At 51.0% G+C, this 22,679-nt stretch overlaps 1 protein-coding gene across 1 annotated transcript; it reads left to right on the plus strand.

Annotated features, from left to right (window-relative positions):
* Window positions 1-1,796: 1,796 nt before the first annotated feature.
* On the plus strand, window positions 1,797-21,513 carry armh3 (armadillo like helical domain containing 3). The gene is made up of 26 exons (XM_030352020.1): window positions 1,797-1,946; window positions 2,645-2,752; window positions 2,850-2,906; window positions 4,649-4,795; window positions 5,339-5,446; window positions 6,071-6,163; window positions 6,468-6,542; window positions 6,624-6,710; window positions 7,041-7,097; window positions 7,207-7,250; window positions 8,044-8,104; window positions 8,539-8,585; window positions 9,539-9,614; window positions 10,722-10,815; window positions 11,019-11,123; window positions 11,351-11,409; window positions 11,553-11,618; window positions 12,118-12,187; window positions 12,499-12,559; window positions 13,026-13,114; window positions 15,568-15,650; window positions 15,745-15,871; window positions 17,031-17,106; window positions 18,595-18,673; window positions 19,361-19,477; window positions 20,473-21,513. The coding sequence occupies exons 2-26, from the start codon at window positions 2,651-2,653 to the stop codon at window positions 20,563-20,565; spliced, it is 2,073 nt and encodes a 690-aa protein (XP_030207880.1). The 5' UTR covers window positions 1,797-1,946; window positions 2,645-2,650; the 3' UTR covers window positions 20,566-21,513.
* Window positions 21,514-22,679: the final 1,166 nt, after the last annotated feature.

Below are 22,679 nucleotides of genomic sequence, written 5' to 3' on the forward strand. Positions count from 1 at the left end.
CTCTTTGTTAAGTTCCCTTTACGTTGTGACTTTACGCCACTGTCTTTGAAACCGCACGTTGGATTCATCATAAAGTTATTTTCATTTTTCAAACCTTTTCTGGTGAACGAAATTAGATTGGCCTATTTTCTTGGTAGCAATGCAAAGTCTCTGTTCCTTTTGTAAATACAACGAAGGCTGCGTCCTGTACATTTAAACCCCATCGCCATTCTATCCAGCAACAGTGACAAATGAATTTAATGGTTCCTTGTTCCCTCCTCCGCAAACCCTGTAGAAAAATAATTGTTTGATATATATTTTTTTGATTTGGTTAGTTCTTTCCCTTGATTATTAATGTATGGTACCAATAAAAAGATACATTTTCACTTTAATTGCTCACAGATTCTTCCTCACTCACTAGAACGTGGATGTAAATGTAAAGGCCTGTGGTGTGGGATATGAAAATAGATTATCTTTTTAAATAGTGATTTCATTAGTTCCTAAAAATCTTAAATGTAATTTCTAATTAAAAATACATGGAATCAAGGGTAAGATTTTGTCATAGCATCATTATTGTGATAATTCAATATGTGTGTAGTAATATATCTATAGGTATATCTCTATATATATGAAATGAAGGTTCAATGAGCCAACAGAGGACATTTCTGACATTCGAGCGGTATGGATGGATTTGAATCATAAGCCTACGTTTGCTTTCAGAAGCCAGTAGGAGCTGGTAGCCTGGTAGCCTGGGTTCGAGGGAATAGCAGTAAAGAGGGTTCTCTCTCTCTATCTCTGTTTCTCTCTGGGTCGGGAGACAGTCAGGTCAACCAGGATTAATAAACGCACACAGAGAACATATTAATTCCCTTTCTGCACACAGAACCTTTATCTGAGGATTAGGGGGCAAAGTAGGCAAGAGACAGATCTGTTTTAGTCCTTTATTGCTCCGCAGCAACAGACTATCGCTGTTGTGTTTCCCAAAAAGGTATCAATTGTAAATAAGCGCACCTAAAAATTATACCTGTTAAAAGATTATACCTTAAAATTATACCTGTTTCCTTTGGAGAAAATTAAATAAACGACTAAACATGACTGATGCCACAGTGGTCGATTTAACCTCAGCATTCTATCTTTTTAAAATATATATATTTTTGATTTAATAAAGGCACAATATGAGGATTTCAAATAACCTTCGCATTTGTTTAATTTAATTTAAGTCTCAAACTTATAATATATTTATTGCTAATGATGTGATATGACTTCATTCAGTCCTGCTTGTTCAGCTCTAGCTTTAATGAACACGTCTCAGTCGTTGGCCTAAGGTTCAAATATTATTTAATTGACCAATTTTATCTAGACTTTGCTGTCCCGTTAAATAATGAATTTAGTTCATCATCGGTCGCGTAATGACACAGTCATGTGATTAGACAGCTGTATGCGCTGATTGAAGTTACCAGGCATGTAGGATTGTATTCATCACAAAAAACCTTTAATACAAAACCTATAGCTCCTGGATTATGTAACAATGATATTTGTTAATATTGTTTGTTTTAACTAAATGTATATTTTAATGGTTAGGAATGTGTATCTATTTCTTTCAGAATGTCTGAGAGTGAGAGGTTAAAAACAAAGAATGTAGGAAAACTGAATCCATGTTTCCGTAGCATCTCATTTTTCTTAGCGTGAGCAGACGGTGAACACGTCAATCTCTAGGACCCTGCGGTCACCCTGCAGCAGAGGGAACCAGTCCGACTCTAGGACCCCGCGGACTCCCTGAACCCGTCCGTCTCTAGGACCCCGCGGACTCCCGGAACCCGTCCGTCTCTAGGACCCCGCAGACACCCTTGCAGAGGGAGGGCTTCACAGCGGAAGCAGAGCGAGCAGCAGACGCTAACGTACCGATGCTACCAACGATATAGCTTCACGAACAACATTTACTATCTTGATAATAACATTTAACGCCGGTAAGGTCGAAGTTAAAATGTTGAACACAATGGAACTGACAACATGTTAATGTCACCACGAATCTCAAAAGCTTTACCATCAAAAGCCAACTTTAGCATGCTAGCTGTCTTAGCATACAATGTTATGCTACTGAGAGAGGTGTTTGCTATCTGCCTACCTTTAGCCGGCTGACTGACTGACTGATAGCATATGGGGATATTAATTTTTATATATATATTAATATAAACCTCTTCTATAAGTAACCAATCAGATCTCAGCACGACAACCGTGTCAGATCAGGTCATGTCTGTCTGTCTGTCAGATCTGGGCTTGGGTTCCTGTGATGGCATTCAGAGTATCAGAGACCAAGCAAGCAGATATTCTGCTGTTGAAGTGGTTGTGAATGACTGTGTTATTAGACTATCAGCCTTGCAATAGTCATCTTTACTTTGGGATTTTACAACTTTGTAAACTAGCAAAGAAATGTTGCCCAGCCAGATGCCTTTTGCTTTGCTCCAGGTCACTATGACATTTAGGGCATTCATTTATTTATTTATATATGTATTTATTTGGTATGAAAGGCAAATAACTGACACTACACAAAACAGGTCCTAATAATAAATAGTACTAGAGTGATTGCTAGCAGCAGGTCTGTTGAATGGATTCCTATCAGCCTGTGTTCTCCACCGGTCTGAGTTCAGCGTCTCTCTGTCCCCAGACCGCCATGTCTCAGGTGGAGAAGAAGGTGGGGCTTCTCCGGAGGTCTTCCTCCTCCAAGAAGCCGCTGAAGGAGAAGGTGGTGCTGATGTACGACGAAATCTTTGCGGTAAGGGCTTCTGCTTGTTCTCTGTAGTATCGTTATTGGTAGCAGGTGCATTGGGGGGAGGGGGAGGAGGAATAATCTGCTGTCTCGCCCTCCACAGAAAGAAGACCCCTCCAAACACAACCCCCGCTTCTGGGACGAGCTGTTCCTCATGAAGGTGAGGAGACTCCAGCGTTGTTCGCTAGTCTGACATGTTGGTGAATACGCGTTCGCCCCCATGTCTGAACGTCCCATGTTTGGGAGGTTTGTCACACCTATGAGGTGCATAGGGTCATCTGGGGGAATGTGGCTCAGGAGGTAGAACGGGTTGGCTGGTAACCAGAAGGTTGCTAGATCTTTCCCCGCCTCTCCGGACGTCTCGTCCTAACTGCTCCCGACGAGCTGGCTGTCGCCCTGCGTGGCTGACTCCGCCGTCGGTGTGTGAATGTGTGCATGAGTGGGTGAACGTGGCAATATTGTAAAGCGCTTTGAGTGGCCACTGGTGAGAGAAGCGCTGTCTAAATGCAGTCCATTTACCATAAGCCCTGAATGATGATTGCAATTTTTGGGTTGTATCTTCATGGCTGGATAAAAGCATTCGCCAAATAATGTAATAAGCACATCGTTGAAAGTACTGGTATGCATATGGTTATGCAATTTATGCTCATTTTCATTCTAGGAATAATGTAGTGGATTGTTTCTGATGTTTCAGACTCTTATGTTATGAATTGCATAGCTTTAGCTTAATAGGCTCTGATAACAAAACAGACAAAATCTTCAGATTTTGTCTTTTTAGAAGTCCAAAGAACGTGGACACAGAGCCCCCCCAGACCCGGCCACAAGCCGTCGCTCTCTAAGGGCCTGTTCATGTGTCGTTGTGGTAATGATGGAAACAGTGTGTTACACTTTTAGCCATTTATAATTGTATCATTGGAAATCCTTATCTTTAAAATAGACACGTTCCGACCATTCTCTCCTTTCCGATGCTGATTCCGGATCCTGATCTTGAGTATGGGCCGATACGAGCATATACCGATGCAGCATCTAGTATTGTACCCACTCACAGACCGTTAATATAACGATACAGCATCTAGTATTGTACCCACTCACAGACCGTTAATATACCGATGCAGCATCTAGTATTGTACCCACTCACAGACCGTTTATATACCGATGCAGCATCTAGTATTGTACCCACTCACAGACCGTTTATATACCGATGCAGCATCTAGTATTGTACCCACTCACAGACCGTTTATATACCGATGCAGCATCTAGTATTGTACCCACTCACAGACCGTTTATATACCGATGCAGCATCTAGTATTGTACCCACTCACAGACCGTTAATATAACGATGCAGCATCTAGTATTGTACCCACTCACAGACCGTTTATATACCGATGCAGCATCTAGTATTGTACCCACTCACAGACCGTTAATATAACGATACAGCATCTAGTATTGTACCCACTGACAGACCGTTTATATAACGATACAGCATCTAGTATTGTACCCACTCACAGACCGTTAATATAACGATACAGCATCTAGTATTGTACCCACTCACAGACCGTTAATATAACGATACAGCATCAAGCTCATACAAGCTCAGACGCATGTCGGTCGGAGATGACGCGTTTCCCGTTCCGACTTTCCTCCCCCGACCGTTAACGAACGCTGCGTACACTGTGGTGTTTGTGACGTTCTCTGTGTGGTAATGGAGTCATGTGATCGGATCGGCGCATAGACCTCCGTACTCGCTGATACTCGATACTGCCTGAAATGCAGTTTACACTTCAGTGTAAAGTTTACACGTTACACTGCAGTGTAAAGTTTACACGTTACACTGCTCACGCTAGGATAGCCCCGTCTCAGCCCAGTATGAACCACGCTGTAAACGGGCCCCTCCCTTTGCAGGTGAACCTGGAGTACCTGGAGTCCAAGCTGGAGAGCGTGGACGGGGAGGAGGTGCAGAGGATCCAGGACAACATCAACTCTCTGTTCCACCACTGTGTGCAGGCACTGGGGGAGGAGCACCAGATCAAGGTGGTCAACGCCCTGCAGGTACAGACCCTCTGAGACAGCTCCTGCCCCCTCTGAGACAGGCCCCGCCCCTCCGAGACAGGCCTGCCCCCTCTGAGACAGGTCCCGCCCCCTCTGAGACAGGCCCCACCCCTGTGAGACAGGCCCCGCCCCCTCTGTTACACGCCCCCTTTGAGACAGGTCCCACCCCCTCTTAGAAAGGTCCCGCCCCCTTTTAGACAGGTCCCGCCCCCTCATAGCGACCCCATAGTGATTCCAGAAGGACTGACTGATTGTGGCCGTAAGTTATACTCATTGGTTCAAATCTAGATCGACCGATCTCAGCCGCTAACCACAGAGAGGAGGCAGGGGAATGGATTACTGTTGTTTTCTCATATCTCACTCCTAAGCTCCTCCCTCCCTCCCTCCCCCTCTCCCTCCCTCCCTCCCTCCCTCCCTCCCTCCCTCCCCCTCTCTCTCCCTCCCTCCCTCCCCCTCTCCCTCTCTCCCTCTCTCCCTCTCTCCCTCCCTCCTTCCCTCTCTCCCTCCCTCCCTCTCTCCCTCCCTCCCCCCCTCCCTCCCCAGACGCTGTGCGCTCTGTTCCGCGGCGTCCACCAGAAGAACAAGTCGTCCTCGGGCTTCGACATCATCAACATGCTGATGGGCTTCGACAAGGCGGAGCTCCGGATGAAGGTGAGGGTTGGAGCGGGGCCAGAGACGGACCGCCGACAGCGTCAGACCGCCCACAGCGTCAGACCCAGAGACGTCTTTTAAATTGAGATGTTCCCATACCATTTTCTCCTTCCTGATACCGATTCCTGAACTTGAGTATGGAGACCGATGCCGGGTATACACCGATGCTGCCTGTAGCATTGTCACCACTAGCAGCACTTGTTCTTACTGAAGGGCTCTCTTATGATGACAGCGATGCACAGTCCACAATACCCTTTTTTTCCAGAACTAGATAATTAACATTTCTAATCTAGAATTATATGATAGATTTGTATTATTGTAGTCGATCGTGAGCATCCTATTTTTTCCAACTTGGCAGCTCGAACACACGTCGGTCAGAGACGACGTGTTTCCCGTTCCGACTTCCATCGCCGACCGTTAAGGAACCCAGCGTAACACGTCGTGTTGTGATGTTCTCTGTGTAGTAAAGGAGTCATGTGATCGTATCGGATGGATCGCGCATAGACGTGCTCGCCGATACACAATACTGCATTTGAGGCAGTATCCGAGGGGGTTCTGATGCTGATTTCTGATCCAACTCTAATGTTAAATGTATATCTGACGGTCTGTTCTGTGTTCTGACAGGACCTGATGGAGAGCCTGGACAGCCTGCTGTGTGGGGACGGATCTGAGAGTCTGAAGAGTCTCTGCCTCAAACTGCTGCTGTGCCTGGTCACGGTGAGGGGAGTGAGCAGCTCTGGGTGGAGCCGCTCACTCTGGGTGGAGCAGCTCACTCTGGGTGGAGCAGCTCACTCTGGGTGGAGCAGCTCACTCTGGGTGGAGCAGCTCACTCTGGGTGGAGCGTCTCACTCTGGGTGGAGCGTCTCACTCCGGGTGGAGCGTCTCACTCCGGGTGGAGCGTCTCACTCCGGGTGGAGCGTCTCACTCCGGGTGGAGCGTCTCACTCCGGGTGGAGCGTCTCACTCTGGGTGGAGCGTCTCACTCTGGTAAAAACCTTGCCTGACTGGTTCTTGTGTTCCAGGTGACGGACAACATCAGCCAGAACACCATCCTGGAATACGTGATGATCAACAGCATCTTTGAAGCCATCCTCCAGGTGTGTGGGCTCAGGTCCCGGTGAATCCCTGGAGTCCTTCTCCTGGTGTGTTACTCAGCTTTGGTTGTCCCGTGTGTTCAGATCCTGTCAGACGTGTCCAGCAGGGGGCAGCATGGCTATGACGCGGTGGTGCTCCTCGCTCTGTTGGTCAACTACAGGAAATATGAGGTGGGATGAAGAAAAACCTCTTAAGGACACTTTGGAAGCAGAATAATCGTGTCTACAATGTCGATGCAAATGCCACCTATCTTAACACCGCTCAGTCAGAGAGAGGAAGGGAGGTATCTCTAGGTCCAAGCAGAGTGTAAACGGTTCCTTTTATATTGACCAATAATTATATAATCCAGGTTAATATAATATGGATATAGCTGTAGACTATGGTTATGATTGCTATTTCCACAACGTGAGTATGCAGATCTATGCAGATGAGGCGGGGGGGGGGGGACCTTCTACAGGTAGAATGGAGCTGTGTTAAACCAATGCTCGTCTGTCCTCCAGTCGGTGAACCCGTACATCGTGAAGCTCTCCATCGTGGACGACGAGCCCACCCTAGACGTGAGTGCTTCCCCTTCACCTGGTCTGAGTGGATCCTTTTGATCAGAGCTTGTTTTCCTGGTCTGATCTTCGGTAACGTAAACCTTTCCTCCCGGTCCGATGTCTGCAGGGAATGGGGATGGTGGTGCATCACGCGCTGACAGAATACAGCCGGTAAGAGAGAGGGCTCCATCCCCTCTGATGGTCACTTGGTTTGTCTGATGGCGTTTCTTGCAGAGCACATTCTGTGTTATCAGCTGGACTCTATTAAAGGGTTTGAAAGGCTTCCCTTCGGTTTATGTTGACAACAAACACGCCATCTTTGGTCCACCTAAAGATAGTTAGACTACAGTTATCTCTGTCTAAAGTGTATTTCTGTAAAAGATAGACATACCACAGTTATGTCTGTCTGAAGTGTATTTCTGTAAAAGATAGACATACCACATTTATCTCATTCAAATGTCAATCAAATTCAAATCAGAATCGCGATGTAATAGAACGCGGTATGCAAATCGCAAAGGCTGCGATTAAAAAAAATAAAATATTAAAAAAATTACTGACTGGAAATCAGTACGATTCATTTATTTTAATTTACAATTCAATAGTTAAATAAAGAAGTTTATAATATAAATTAATCTCAAAACATCGGCCTTGCCTAAAGGAAAGAGCAGTTTTTATGTTGACTGCTTCCAATGTTGTGTTGGTCATACTAAAGAATGATTTATTTATTTTTGTGAGTAATACACAACATAAGGAACTTAATTAATTATAAGAATCGCACATTAAATCGCAATATTGGTCAAAATAATTGCAATTAGCTAGACTATTTCCCCAAATCGTTCAGCCCTACTCCTTGTGGTCCAGGCAGCAGACTTCGTGCCGTGTTTTAGAGAAAAGCAACGTATGGGTGTTATAGAATCACATGACATGAACCTGAAGGTCCACCCCTCTGTCTGCTCCTCATCAGGCAGTACAAGGCCAAGGAGGAGGAGAACCAGGGGGGCTTCTTCTCCACCCTCACCACCATGGTAGGAGACCACCTTCAGGGGAGACAGAGACCTGAGAGCAGCCTGGGATAGGTTCCTTGTTTGGTCTACGTTAACATTTACATTCAGGGCGTTTATTAGACGCTTTTATGCAAAGTGACTTACAATAAGTACATTAGTCAGAAGAAAGAGCAACAACAATATATCACTGTCGGTACAGTAAGGATGTTCATAGATCTCTAGGCTAACCCATTACCTGTGTGCAACAGAGATAGCTAGGATAAGGTGCTACACCATGCAGTGTAAGTACTCATTTTAAGTGCCAGGACTCACAACATACAATAAGTTTGTGGGGGGGGATCACATATGAACTCTGGTTCATGTGTGATCATTCTGGGTATCAGTGTCATACAGCAGGAGGGTTAGACAGGTGTGAGTTGAGGTGACTGAGGGTGTGATACCTGCTCTGTCCACAGGTGGGCAACATGTTCATAGCGGACGCAGACGAGAAGCTCTCCGTACAGTGAGTGCTCTGCTTGTTTTCTACACCTGTTCACTTTGATAGATCGCCTGTCAAATGGGGTTAATGTGTTAGCTGGTTTCTCTGTGGTTCAGTTAGAATGTCGTACTCTGACCTCACCCCTTCACCTACTGTTAGAGCGTCGAACTCTGACCTCATCCCTTCACTTCCTGTTAGAGCGTCGTACTCTGACCTCATCCCTTCACTTCCTGTTAGAACAACATACTCTGATCTCACCCCTTCACTTCCTCTGATCTCACCCCTTCACTTCCTGTTAGAACATCGTACTCTGATCTCACCCCTTCACTTCCTCTGACCTCCCCCCTTCACTTCCTGTTAGAACATCGTACTCTGATCTCACCCCTTCACTTCCTCTGACCTCCCCCCTTCACTTCCTGTTAGAACGTTATACTCTGATCTCACCCCTTCACTTCCTCTGATCTTCCCCCTTCACTTCCTGTTAGAACGTCGTATTCTGATCTCACCCCTTCACTTCCTGTTAGAATGTTGTACTCTGATCTCACCCCTTCACTTCCCCCCGGTCTCTGATCTCACCCCTTCACTTCCTCCCGGTCTCTGATCTCACCCCTTCACTTCCCCCCGGTCTCTGATCTCACCCCTTCACTTCCTCCCGGTCTCTGCTCTCACCCCTTCACTTCCTCCCGGTCTCTGATCTCACCCCTTCACTTCCTCCCGGTCTCTGATCTCACCCCTTCACTTCCTCCCGGTCTCTGATCTCACCCCTTCACTTCCTCCCGGTCTCTGATCTCACCCCTTCACTTCCTCCCGGTCTCTGATCTCACCCCTTCACTTCCTCCCGGTCTCTGATCTCACCCCTTCACTTCCTCCCGGTCTCTGATCTCACCCCTTCACTTCCTCCCGGTCTCTGTTCTCACCCCTTCACTTCCTCCCGGTCTCTGATCTCCCCCCTTCACTTCCTCCCGGTCTCCTGTCAGGACCAACGAGGCCATCCTGCTGGCGTTGTACGAAGCCGTTCATCTCAACAGGAACTTCATCACGGTGCTGGCCCAGGTAAGAGCGCCCAGCGCCCAGCGCCCAGCGCCCCAGGGCCCAGCGCCCAGCGCCCCAGGGCCCAGCGCCCAGCGCCCCAGCGCCCAGCGCCCCAGCGCTCAGCGCCCCAGGGCCCGGCGCCCAGCGCCCCAGGGCCCAGCGCCCAGCGCCCCAGGGCCCAGCGCCCAGCGCCCCAGGGCCCAGCGCCCCAGCGCTCAGCGCCCCAGGGCCCAGCGCCCCAGGGCCCAGCGCCCCAGGGCCCAGCGCCCCAGGGCCCAGCGCCCCAGGGCCCAGCGCCCCAGCGCCCAGCGCCCCAGGGCCCAGGGCCCAGCGCCCCAGGGCCCAGCGCCCCAGGGCCCAGCGCCCCAGGGCCCGGCGCTGGGCGCCGGGCCCTGGGGCGCTGGGCGCCGGGCCCTGGGGCGCTGGGCGCCGGGCCCTGGGGCGCTGGGCGCCGGGCCCTGGGGCGCTGGGCGCCGGGCCCTGGGGCGCTGGGCGCCGGGCCCTGGGGCGCTGGGCGCCGGGCCCTGGGGCGCTGGGCGCCGGGCCCTGGGGCGCTGGGCGCCGGGCCCTGGGGCGCCCAGCGCCCCAGGGCCCAGGGCCCAGCGCCCCAGGGCCCAGCGCCCCAGGGCCCCAGCGCCCCAGCGCCCAGCGCCCCAGGGCCCCAGGGCCCGGCGCCCAGCGCCCCAGGGCCCAGGGCCCAGGGCCCAGGGCCCAGCGCCCCAGCGCCCAGCGCCCCAGGGCCCCAGGGCCCGGCGCCCAGCGCCCCAGGGCCCAGGGCCCAGCGCCCCAGGGCCCAGCGCCCCAGGGCCCAGGGCCCAGGGCCCAGGGCCCAGCGCCCCAGCGCCCAGCGCCCCAGGGCCCAGGGCCCAGCGCCCCAGGGCCCAGCGCCCGGCGCCCAGCGCCCCAGGGCCCAGGGACCAGGGCCCAGCGCCCAGCGCCCAGCGCCCCAGGGCCCGGCGCCCAGCGCCCAGCGCCCCAGGGCCCAGGGCCCAGGGCCCAGCGCCCAGCGCCCCAGGGCCCAGCGCCCCAGGGCCCGGCGCCCAGCGCCCCAGGGCCCAGCGCCCCAGGGCCCTGGTCCCTCTGTCGTGTGGTGAGGACTCTAACCTCTCTAACGTTCTGCCTCTCCAGAGCCACCCGGAGATCGACATGGGGGTCACCTCCATCAGCCCGTCTCCCACCACCCCCACCACCCCGCTGGGCACTAGCCCCCCCTCCCTGGACGGTGAGTCTCACCCCCACCCCCTACACCCCCCCCCCTCCCTGGACGGTGAGTCTCACCCCCACCCCCTACACCCCCCCCCCCCCCTCCTCCCTGGACGGTGAGTCTCACCCCCACCACCCCCACCCCCTACACCCCCCCCCCTCCCTGGACGGTGAGTCTCACCCCCCCCCCCTACACCCCGCTGTCTGTCTGTCTGTCTGCAGCCATGAACAACCAGGAGCAGCTGACTCTGGACCCCAACCTGCAGACCAGCAACCTCCTCATCACCTTCCTCAAGTACGCCTCCATCGTCATGCAGGACACCAAAGGTGAGTCCTCTCCCCCCCCCCCCCGGGCCTCTACAGCCCCCGCCCTCCCCCCCCCCCCCCCCCGGGCCTCTACAGCCCCCGCCCTCTCCTCTTTGATGTGGGGCCTTTGCCCGCTTGCCATGACTTTGTTTCAGTCAACGTCTGGAAGGGAAACTTTACGTGTGTGTGTGTGTGTGTGTGTGTGTGTGTGTGCGTGTGCGTGCGTGCGTGTGTGTGTGTGTCTCCAGAGGAACACAGGCTCAACAGTGCACGGCTGTGTCTCATCATCCTCACCTGCATCGCGGAGGTAGGAGACCTCCCCTCTCCCTCCCTCCCTCCCTCCCTCCTCCCCCCCTCCCCTCCTCTCCCTCCCTCCCTCCCTCCCTCCCCCCCCTCCCCCCCTCCTCCCTGGTGTCTCACCTCGCTCTGGTCTGCTCGTGTCTCCTACAGGACCAGTACGCAGACTCCTTCCTCCACGACGACAACATGAACTTCAGGGTCAACCTGCACAAAATGGTGGGTGTGGGCGTGGAAGGAGGCCAGACGCTTTAGAGCTGTTCTGGGGCCGACACCACTGTCGGCAATCCCCCCAGTATCGGCCAGTACGCTAGTCTTTGGGCAGCTAGGATCACATGACAACGTGCGGTGTTATGCTGCGTTCGTCAGCGGCCGGAGGTGGAGGGTCATCTCCAACCTACGTGCGTTCGAGCTGCCATGTCGGAAAGACAGGGATGCTCATGCTTCACTACAAGAATACTAACGTGTTATTATAATTCTAGATTATAAATGTCAATAACCTAGAGAACCGACTGTACATTTCCGTCGTCCTAAGAAAACCCTTCAATAAGAAAAAGGGTCTATTAGTAGTTAGGACGCTAGACGCTGTATCAGTATGTACCCGGTATCGGCCGATACTCAAGATCAGGAATCGGAATCAGTATCAGGAAGGACAAAGAGGGTGAGGAACATCGGAGCGTGTGTAGCCCTCTAACGAGTCCCACTGCGTGTGTTACAGCCGATGAGGCACAGGAAGAAGGGAGTGGACAAGAACATCCCCTGCCGCCCGCTGGTGTGTGCGGTCCTAGGTACGTCCCCCCCCCCCCCTCCTGCTCTGGGGGCCCCCCTCCCCCCTGTTGGAGATGTTCCTCCACCTGGTTCACGGTGCTGGGGGAGGCAGTGTCTCTGGTTCGATCCCCGGCTCCTCCTAGCGGAGTGTGGAGGTGTCCCTGAGCGAGACGCCTCACCCTGACTGCTCCTGACCAGCTGGCTGTCGCCCTGCGGGGCTGACTCCGCTGTCGGTGTGTGAATGGGTGCATGAATGATGGCTTTGGATAACAGCGCAACAAAAAACCCTAAATGTAAATATAAATGAAAACGCTTGTCTCTGTGATTCCAGATCTGATGGTGGAGTTCATCGTCACTCACATGATGAAGGAGTTCCCCATGGATCTGTACATGTAAGGGCTCTGTGACAATCACCAATGTTTGGGTTCTTTAATATTATTTAGGATCATTTCTATACTAATGTCATAAGCGGTTGCAAATGGGCCATTATTTCTGGGGTTGAGATTGGCCAGTATTCCGTTTATAATCGGAAACGGAATTAAGCATTTCTGAAGCTTCAACCGAATTATTGCTAATTGTAATCGTTAAACTAATGAGAAGAATCTGTTATCTGGTGTTAACAGTTTTAGCAATACTTCATGGTGTGTGTGTATGTTTGTGTGTCAGCAGCAATCATAGGCAGTCTGCATATATGGAGAAGGTGCTGTCATCTCTACCAATAATATAACTATGTATTTATCTCTACTGATTCACTTGGTTGTGGATGCTTGCAGTGTTTGTGTTGTTTGAGACATGATAGGCTCTTTATTAATATTTGGATGCTATGGTGTGTGGTGTGTGTGGTGGCTCTCCCTGCAGGCGCTGTGTCCAGATCATCCACAAACTGATCTGCTACCAGAAGAAGTGCAGGATCCGCTTACACTACACCTGGAGGGAGCTGTGGTCAGGTCTGTTCCTCTCTCTGTGGTCAGGTCTGTTCCTCTCTCCTCTCTCTCTGTGGTCAGGTCTGTTCCTCTCTCTGTGGTCAGGTCTGTTCCTCTCTCTCTGTGGTCAGGTCTGTTCCTCTCTCTCTGTGGTCAGGTCTGTTCCTCTCTCTCTGTGGTCAGGTCTGTTCCTCTCTCTCTGTGGTCAGGTCTGTTCCTCTCTCTGTGGTCAGGTCTGTTCCTCTCTCTCTGTGGTCAGGTCTGTTCCTCTGTGGTCAGGTCTGTTCCTCTCTCTGTGGTCAGGTCTGTTCCTCTCTCTCTGTGGTCAGGTCTGTTCCTCTCTGTGGTCAGGTCTGTTCCTCTCTCTCTGTGGTCAGGTCTGTTCCTCTCTCTGTGGTCAGGTCTGTTCCTCTCTCTCTGTGGTCAGGTCTGTTCCTCTCTCTCTGTGGTCAGGTCTGTTCCTCTCTCTGTGGTCAGGTCTGTTCCTCTCTCTCTTTGGTCAGGTCTGTTCCTCTCTCTGTGGTCAGGTCTGTTCCTCTGTGGTCAGGTCTGTTCCTCTCTCTCTGTGGTCAGGTCTGTTCCTCTCTCTCTGTGGTCAGGTCTGTTCCTCTCTCTCTGTGGTCAGGTCTGTTCCTCTCTCTCTGTGGTCAGGTCTGTTCCTCTCTCTCTGTGGTCAGGTCTGTTCCTCTCTCTCTGTGGTCAGGTCTGTTCCTCTCTCTCTGTGGTCAGGTCTGTTCCTCTCTCTGTGGTCAGGTCTGTTCCTCTCTCTCTGTGGTCAGGTCTGTTCCTCTCTCCTCTCTCTCTGGGGTCAGGTCTGTTCCTCTCTCTGTGGTCAGGTCTGTCCTCCACCTTCCCCCCTCGGTCTCGGTCTCACCTACCCTTCTCCGTCTCCCTGTCTCACCTTCCCTCTCCGTCTCAGTCTCACCTTCCCTCTCCGTCTCGGTCTCACCTTCCCTCTCCGTCTCGGTCTCACCTTCCCTCTCCGTCTCGGTCTCACCTTCCCTCTCGGTCCCTGTCTCACCTTCCCTCCTCGGTCTCGGTCTTCGTTCAGCCTCCGGCCCTTGCGTGCCTCTCTCTGTGCCGGCAGCCATCTGAGTACGGACTCCCCTGGTCCCAGGAGAGCCCTGAGAGGGGTGCATTATTCATGTCCTGCACTCGTCCTTCACTGTCAAAGAGCTTTTGCTGTTGAGAGGCTTTTATTCTGGAAGGGCAGAAGACTCGCTGTCTGTATGTCAGCCGGCAGAGCTGACATAGAGCTTGTATAACAAAGCCTCATTTCCATTTAGACGTCTCTAGGATTGTAGTTTCCTCTTTAAGGGTTCCAAAAAGCCGAGGTCAAAGCCCACATCAGGGTATCCCTGCAGGCTGGGATGGCTCCTTCTCGCTGTGTCTCATTACAACCACGTTCCTGGGCGTGGGCGAAAGTAGCTCAGGAGGCAGAGCGGGTCGGCTGGTAACCAGAAGGTCGCTGGTTCGATCCCCGGCTCCTCCTAGCGGAGTGTGGAGGTGTCCCTGAGCGAGACGCCTCACCCTGACTGCCCCTGACCAGCCGGCTGTCGCCCTGCGTGGTCGACTCCGCCGTCCTCCTGTAATCAGACCGTTGAGGACCTGAACCCCCCCTCTCCTCGAGGCTGGTGATCGGGGCACAATGCAGCCTGAGGACCAAGCCCAACGGAGGACATAAAGCAGTCTCCTCCTCCTGCTGGGCTTTCTCTGTCGTTGAGAGGAGGGGCTCACAGGTTCCAGTTCTGAAGCACTCGATGGGGGCGTTCCGTCAGCCTGAACGCCGAGACCCGGGTTCGATTCCTGCCCGTGGTCCATCACTGCGTGTCCTCCCGTCTTTCTCCTATACCTTCCTGTCTTACATCCCGTCACGGGGACGTGCAGCCAGGGGGAACCCGAGTGGGTCTGCGTGTTCCTGGGGGGAGGAGAGGTGGCCGCGCCCCGGCTGAATGCCTTGCATTAGCTCTGTCCGAAATCGTTCCCTATCACGGATATAGTGCACTATACAGGGGGCTCGCCATTTTATAGTGGTGTTTGAATTCTCAGTAGTTAATTTCATGCACTATATAGTGGACATAAAATACCAAACATTTGAGTGAACATACGATCCGTACATGTTACTCCCGAATACCACAATGCGGTCGTTTAGGAATGTTCAGCGTAGTGTCCGAATTTTCGTTTGTTCTTCCCTTTATAGTGCACTATATCATAAACACTATAGGGAATAGTGAATAGTGAGTGAATAGGGAACGATTTTGAACACAGCTATTGTGTGCGTCTCTTGTGTTCAGCTCTAGACCTGCTGAAGATGTTAGTGTGTGTCTCCCTTAATGTGTTAGTGTGTCTCCCTGAATGTGTTACAGTGTGTTGCTCCCTGAATGTGTTACAGTGTGCGTGTCTTCCTGAATGTGTTGCAGTGTGCGTGTGTGTCTGTTACAGTGTGTGTGTTACAGTGTGTGTCTCTGTTTGTGCAGCTCTCATCAACCTGCTGAAGTTCCTGCTCTCCAACGAGACGACGCTATTGGCCAAGCACAACATCTTCCATCTGGCCCTGCTGGTGGGAAACACACACACACGCACACGCGCGCACACACCCCTACACACCCCTACACACGCACACACTCCTAACCCCCCCTGCCCTGGGGTTCCAGGTGGTGAACCTCTTCAACATGTTCATCACGTACGGGGACACCTTCCTGCCCACGTCCAACAGCTACGACGAGCTCTACTACGAGGTGGTGCGCATGCACCAGGTGTTTGACAACCTCTACTGCATGGGTAAGGACCAGAGACCAACGGCAGATAACCAGAGAGAGTAGAGACCTAGAGAACAACCTCTACTGCATGGGTAAGGACCAGAGACTAACGGCAGATAACCAGAGAGAGTAGAGACCTAGAGAACAACCTCTACTGCATGGGTAAGGAGAGGGAGACTAACGGCAGATAACCAGAGAGAGTAGAGATGGAGAACAACCTCTACTGCATGGGTAAGGACCAGAGACTAACGGCAGATAACCAGAGAGAGTAGAGATGGAGAACAACCTCTACTGCATGGGTAAGGACCAGAGACTAACGGCAGATAACCAGAGAGAGTAGAGATGGAGAACAACCTCTACTGCATGGATAAGGAGAGGGAGACTAACGGCAGATAACCAGAGAGAGTAGAGATGGAGAACAACCTCTACTGCATGGATAAGGAGAGGGAGACTAACATCAGATAACCAGAGAGAGTAGAGATGGAGAACAACCTCTACTGCATGGGTATGGACCAGAGACTAACGGCAGATAACCAGAGAGAGTGGAGACCTAGAGAACAACCTCTACTGCATGGGTAAGGAGAGGGAGACCAACGGCAGATAACCAGAGAGAGTAGAGATGGAGAGAACACAGAATCAGAATTACTTTGATTACATCTTATTGTACAAGTACACAAAAGTCTAATTCTTAGGCTTGGTTCCTCAACAGGCACTTAGCGGCAAAAATACAAGATAAAGTAAATACAGATTACAGTACAAATGGAAACACGTAAATATAAGTACCAGGAGCAGTAGTGGTACCAGCCACGGTTTTTTCTAGTGCAAAAATGTAGTGCAAATTACAGAAATATGTATTTAAATAATGTGTTTTTGTAGTGTGCGTGGGTTTGGGGGTAGTGGATTGACTGACTGACTGCCTGTTACACTGTGTTGACCTGACTGCCTGTTACACTGACCTGACGGCCTGTTACACTGACCTGACGGCCTGTTACACTGACCTGACTGCCTGTTACACTGACCTGACTGCCTGTTACTCTGACCTGACTGCCTGTTACTCTGACCTGACGGCCTGTTACACTGACCTGACTGCCTGTTACACTGACCTGACTGCCCGTTACACTGTGTTGACCTGAGGCCTGTAACTGCGTCTGGGTCTAAACGGTCACTCTTGTTGTGTTCAGTGTTGAGGGTCTCGACCAACACCGGCCAGTGGAAGGAGCCCGCCAGCAAGGTCACACACTCTCTGGTCAATGTTCGGTAAGCACTCGCTCGCTCGCTCGCTCACTCACTCACTCACTGAATCACTCACTCACTCACTCGCTCGCTCACTCACTCACTGAATCACTCACTCACTCACTCACTCACTGAATCACTCACTCACTCACTCGCTCGCTCACTCACTCACTCACTGAATCACTCACTCACTCACTCGCTCACTCACTGAATCACTCACTCACTCACTCACTCACTCACTCACTCACTCACTCACTCACTCACTCACTCACTCACTCACTCACTCACTCACTCCACTTGCCTTGGTCACCCTCACACCGTTATTTCCTTTATCCATCAGTCGGTGTCTTCCAGATCATTCCCTCACTCCTCCTCCTCATCATTCAGTGATCTGGTTATTACATCTTTCCTCTTTCATCTCTCTGCCTATAGAAGGGTTGAGGGAGACTGCAGCCATAATGGCAAAAGAGGGATTCAAAGAGATGTTATCAGTTATCAGTTATCACAGAGCACATAGGACCTCGGAGCATGCTGTGTCTGAATGAAAGCCTGGTTCCATTCCATATCCATGACTCTTTCTATTGATCTTCTTCTCTTATCTTCCTGCTTCTCATTCACACAGTGACTCCCCAGTGTGGGAGAATAGATGATCTATATATTATACACTACTGTTCAAACGCCTGGGGTCACTTTGGGAAATGTCCTTATTTTATTCCAATGAAGATAGCATTAAATGATCAGAAATACAGTCTAGACATTGTTACTGTGGTGAAGGACCATTCTAGCTGGGAACGGCCGATGTTTATTTGAATATCTACATGATGGTGATATGGTACATTGTGTTCTTATGGTACATTGTTTAATCGTGTTAAAAGGCTAATTGATCATTAAATAACCCACGTGCAATTATGTTTACACAGCTGAAAACTGTTGATTAGTAGTGTGAGTTTTGATGGAGAACATGAAATGTCTGGGTGCCCTCAAACTTTTCCACGATAGTGTATATTAGATATTAATACCATATTACCAGGGCTGACTGGCCTTGATTCTATCAGTAGGACGTTGTGTTGGATAAATCGTACCCATAAGGTAACATAGCGCTCCTCTATCACTCAGAGCTCCTAGCATGAAGCTCTGCTGTAGCCCAGAGGCTGTGATGGAGATACTGGAAAGGGATCCGTGATGGGACTGCAGAAGCAGTAATATCTCAGTGTGGGGGTGTTTGGAGGTGTGTAGCGCGTCAGAACCCCCCCACCTGATCCCTGCTCACCCGGGGGGATCCATAGATACTTAAAACACGAGCAGAGTGATGAGTTCTCTGAGGAGGCATGGGAGATGTTTACCCTCTCTCCTGTGACCTCCGATGCTGAGCGGGAAACAGTGAGCGAAATGTTGTTGAAGTAAAACACGTTGATGGTCTGCGGGTCCATCACAAAGTGGCGTTTAAACCCTGGGAGGTAAACGCTCTCTTCTTTTATAACCTAACGTTTGATATGAACTCATGGATTCCAGGGCCATCATCAACCATTTCAACCCCAAGATCGAGTCGTACGCGGCCGTGAACCACATCTCCCAGCTGTCTGAAGAGCAGGTAGGCCGCATCCTGGATGAATATTTCATCACAGCTCCATTAGACGTTTGAATAAAACAAAACCCCACGCAAACTCTCTTTTTGTTTCACATGGTATTTAAACTGTGTGTGTGTGTGTGTGCTCGTGCGTGCGTGTGTGTGTGTGCTCGTGCGTGCGCGCGTGCGTGCGGAGAGACTGGTTGGGGATCATTTCACGGCTGACTTCCACTTCTAATCTGGAGAAAAGCTCTGCATAATTGTGCCATTTCCCAACCACTGCTGGGTGAACCTGGGTGTCTGGATGGGTGAATGTCAGCCCCTCAGTATGAGTAGCTCTGAGTGGCCGCGATGAGTCATTAGCAAGGTACTCTGTAACAACAACAGGCTCTAGAGAGGGGATGTGTGAGCGGGTCGGCTGGTGACCGGAAGGTCGCTGGTTCGATCCCCGGCTCCTCCTAGCTGAGTGCCGAGGTGTCCCTGAGCGAGACGCCTCACCCTGACTGCTCCTGACCAGCTGGCTGTCGCCCTGCGGGGCTGACTCCGCCGTCGGTGTGGGAATGAGTGCATGAAGGGGTGAATGTGAGGCCGTGTTGTAAAGCGCTTTGAGCGGCCGCTGGTTAGAATAGCGCTGTCTAAATGCAGTCCATTTATTCACGTATTCCCGCCCCTCTCCTCCCCCTGCCCCCCCCCATCTCCCCCCCCCCCCAGGTGCTGGAGGTGGTGCGGACCAACTACGACACCCTGACCCTGAAGCTGCAGGACGGTCTGGACCAGTTTGAGAGATACTCAGAGCAGCCCCGCGAGGCCGCCTTCTTCAAGGAGCTGGTGAGGGAGGGGGGGGGGGGGGGGGGGGGGGTCGATGGATCGGCCAACGGTCCAACTGTATCGAGGTAGCGCCCACACATCCAAGCATATCGCTGTATGACAGTGCGCCAAGCCGCTCACGTATGCGGTCACCAGCTAAACGAGGCCAGCGCATGTGTGACCGCGAGGATGTCTACTTTCAGTTTTGCTACTAGCAGCACGGCTAGCAGTGTTGCCAGATTGGGCAGATTTCAGTTTTTTTCCAGCCTAATGTGATTAAGAGTAGCCCAATTGAGCGGGAAAATTGGCCCAATGTGGCAACACTGACCGCTAATCCAACAGCCAAGATGATTCCGAAGGGATGTTTTGTATTTAGAGGAGAAACTATCCACACAGATAGGCTGGGAATGGTTGGGAATGGTCTATGTTCAAAATGAAAGATCATTACTGGCTCTTTAAAGGGGTAGTTTGGAATTGTGGACGTAAGGCCTGATTCCCCAGTTAGCCTAGGTGTTCTTTATCACTGGAGACAGTTTTCAACACATTTCATTCAGTCCTTCTAGTTGCAGTGTTCGCTCGTGCTAGGCTAGCGCACGGCAACTGGCTATACTAGCCTGCTAATAAAACAGTCTTACCCACTCCGCAGTACACCCGAGGTAAATCAATCGTAACTTGGGAATCAGGCCCTATGTCCAAAATTCCGAACTACCCCTTTAAGTTAAGCCATAAAAAAACATTTTGCACTTAAATGCAATGTGGCACTTTATTATTTGTTTTAAAGATTGTTTTTGTTTTAAATATCCGGAAGAGCAAAGAAGTAAAATGAAGAAATTATAATTAAGTTGTTGATTGTGAGTTGATGTGAATGTAAGAGGTTGTGTTAAATGGGAATATGATATCGACCGCATGCCCCTGAATCAAATCGAAATCGAATATTGTATCGTTGTCCAATGAATCGGTTTAATATCGTCTAGTGATGAAGAGAGAGCTCTCACCACCTGTGCCCCCCCCCTCAGGTTCGCTCTATCAGCCTCAACGTGCGGAGGAACGTGTCTCTGAGCACCATGAGCCAGGACCTGCTGCTCAAGGAGTTCTCCACCATCTCCTGAACAGCTCTGCCCCCCGCCACTCAGCCTGTCAACAGCGTGCTCCAACCTGGCAACCCGCACCACCCCAGGTCTAGCCTGAGACCCCCCCCCCCCACTGAGTCTCGATGCCCCCAGGGGGTGAGGGAAGCTCCCATTGGTCCACCCTGGTCAGGACTCAAACCCAACGACAACCTAGCCAGACAAAACCAGTCACTCTACAAGTATTCCCTGTGTGTGTGTGTGTGTGTGTGTGTGTGTGTGTGTGTGTGTGTGTGTGTGTGTGTGTGTGTGTGTGTGTGTGTGTGTGTGTGTGTGTGTGTGTGTGTGTGTGTGTGTGTGTGTGTGTGTGTGTCTCTACTACTACTACTACTACTACTGATTCACAGTATTTGAGGACCTATTAACCCCCCATCATGTTGAAGCCCTCTTCAGTGCTCCCCAAAGGTTAAGTCGGTTTCCGGACCCAAACGTATCGAGTAGGACCTGTTTCAGAACGGACTGAGTACCAGCCGGTTCAGAGCTCTGGACAGGCTGCTGACCGCCTGGTTCATAGGACGGCTTACGGAGGACATGCGGTGATGACAACAACCCTGAAGGGTGTCCTCAGTGTGATTGTCAAACTCTTCTTCATGACGGTTCTCCTGAGGGGGTGGAAGGGGGCGGGGTCGCCCTCTAGGGGTTGTCTTTCCTTTAAATCACGTTAACACTTTCCCCTTTAAAATGCACACGCCCCCCCCCGGAGTAGGGTGAACACTAAACCAGAGGGAGGGACCAGGAGACCGGCTGGAGACACCCGAGGTCCAGACCCCGAGGGTGGGTCTGACCGTCTGAAGAGCATCACTCTGAGACCGGGAGCTTCCCAGACGTATTTCTTAAGGTTCTCATGTCAGTGGGCTCCCTCTCCATTTGACCTCGGTTAAGTTATGATCATTGATTTTTTTTAATAAACCTTGTTGTCCTTCTACTATTTCCTGCATTCGTTATGATTGGATGCTGCTGGAGGAGATTCAGAGATGAACTGGTGAACATGATGAAGACTCGCCTCAGGCCTGGGGCTACCGTCAGGATCTCCTCTCTATAGCATCATCCGTGGGTCTCAAGCCTTCTCTACCAGTCAACTCCTAAGATATAGTTTCACCTTAGTGCCCCTTTCACCGGCACAAAACAATGTTGGGCTAAAAAATATTAAATGATCATAAATAATGTGCGTGTTCTATGTGGCAGTGTAAAATTGAAGATTAAAAGGGTGTAAATACCCACAATTTAGTGAGAAACACGGGGCTGTGCCTCATGCAACCCCCTGCAGTACTCCAAAGAACCCCTAGGGCAGTCATACTCAAGTAGCGGCCCGCGGGCCTTTTGTGGCCCGCGGGGTGTCTATTAATGGCCCTCGAGCTGTATTGAAAAGTTTTTTTAATTATAAAAAAAAAATAAAAATCGTGCTGGGCGCTCTTATTTTGAAACCGCGCGCCGCGATCTCAATACGAGGCTGGGGGTTGCAACGATAAACAGATAGCACTCCAGCCCACAGACCGCTCCAGCCCTCCCAAACTCGAGGCAGACAGTCCATCTCAGCAGCAGTCAAGGCCGATTTAGGGTCGTTTTAGACGCAGAGACGTAAGCACGTAATTTACACAAGGGACTTGTTTTAGACAAGTTTTGATTTACGGTTCCTTTAAGGTTCCTTAAGGATTGCGCGTGTTGCAAGGGGATTCTCCGCCAGAACAGTAGGGGGAGCAACGAACGATTGTGTGGGCGTGGAAGTGGAAATCGCTGGCTTGTTTATATTTATAATTATCATAATTCGTTCTTGTGTTTTCTTCTTCTCCTTCTTCAAAATTCTTCATTCGCTTCTGTCACGGCCTTTTAAAAATGGCGCTATTATGCTGTAAAACCGGAAATGTGAGACTCCTGAAAGGATGTGATTAGCTGGCCAATCACAGTCTTTGCGAGCTGCGTAGGGCCGTAGTGTTTTAGTCGCATAGTCAGGAATTTTGGCCGACGCACTTAAGCATTAAAGGGGGGATATTTTACCGCGCAAGGGGGGGTTATGTATCTTACGTGCTTACGCGTTACGTCTAAAACAGAGCATATATCGGCCTCAGTCACACATATACCGACCGGCCCCTTGAGTC

The sequence above is a fragment of the Gadus morhua genome, chromosome 3 (assembly GCF_902167405.1).
Source record: "Gadus morhua chromosome 3, gadMor3.0, whole genome shotgun sequence".
Classification (NCBI taxonomy): domain Eukaryota; kingdom Metazoa; phylum Chordata; class Actinopteri; order Gadiformes; family Gadidae; genus Gadus; species Gadus morhua.

Excerpts from the sequence above, each read along its gene's own strand:
- armh3 (XM_030352020.1), top strand. The coding sequence starts at position 2,651 with ATGTCTCAGGTGGAGAAGAAGGTGGGGCTTCTCCGGAGGTCTTCCTCC. Across the intron at positions 2,753-2,849 it reads TGTACGACGAAATCTTTGCG|AAAGAAGACCCCTCCAAACA; the intron begins GTAAGGGCTTCT and ends CGCCCTCCACAG. Across the intron at positions 11,410-11,552 it reads TCCTCACCTGCATCGCGGAG|GACCAGTACGCAGACTCCTT; the intron begins GTAGGAGACCTC and ends TGTCTCCTACAG.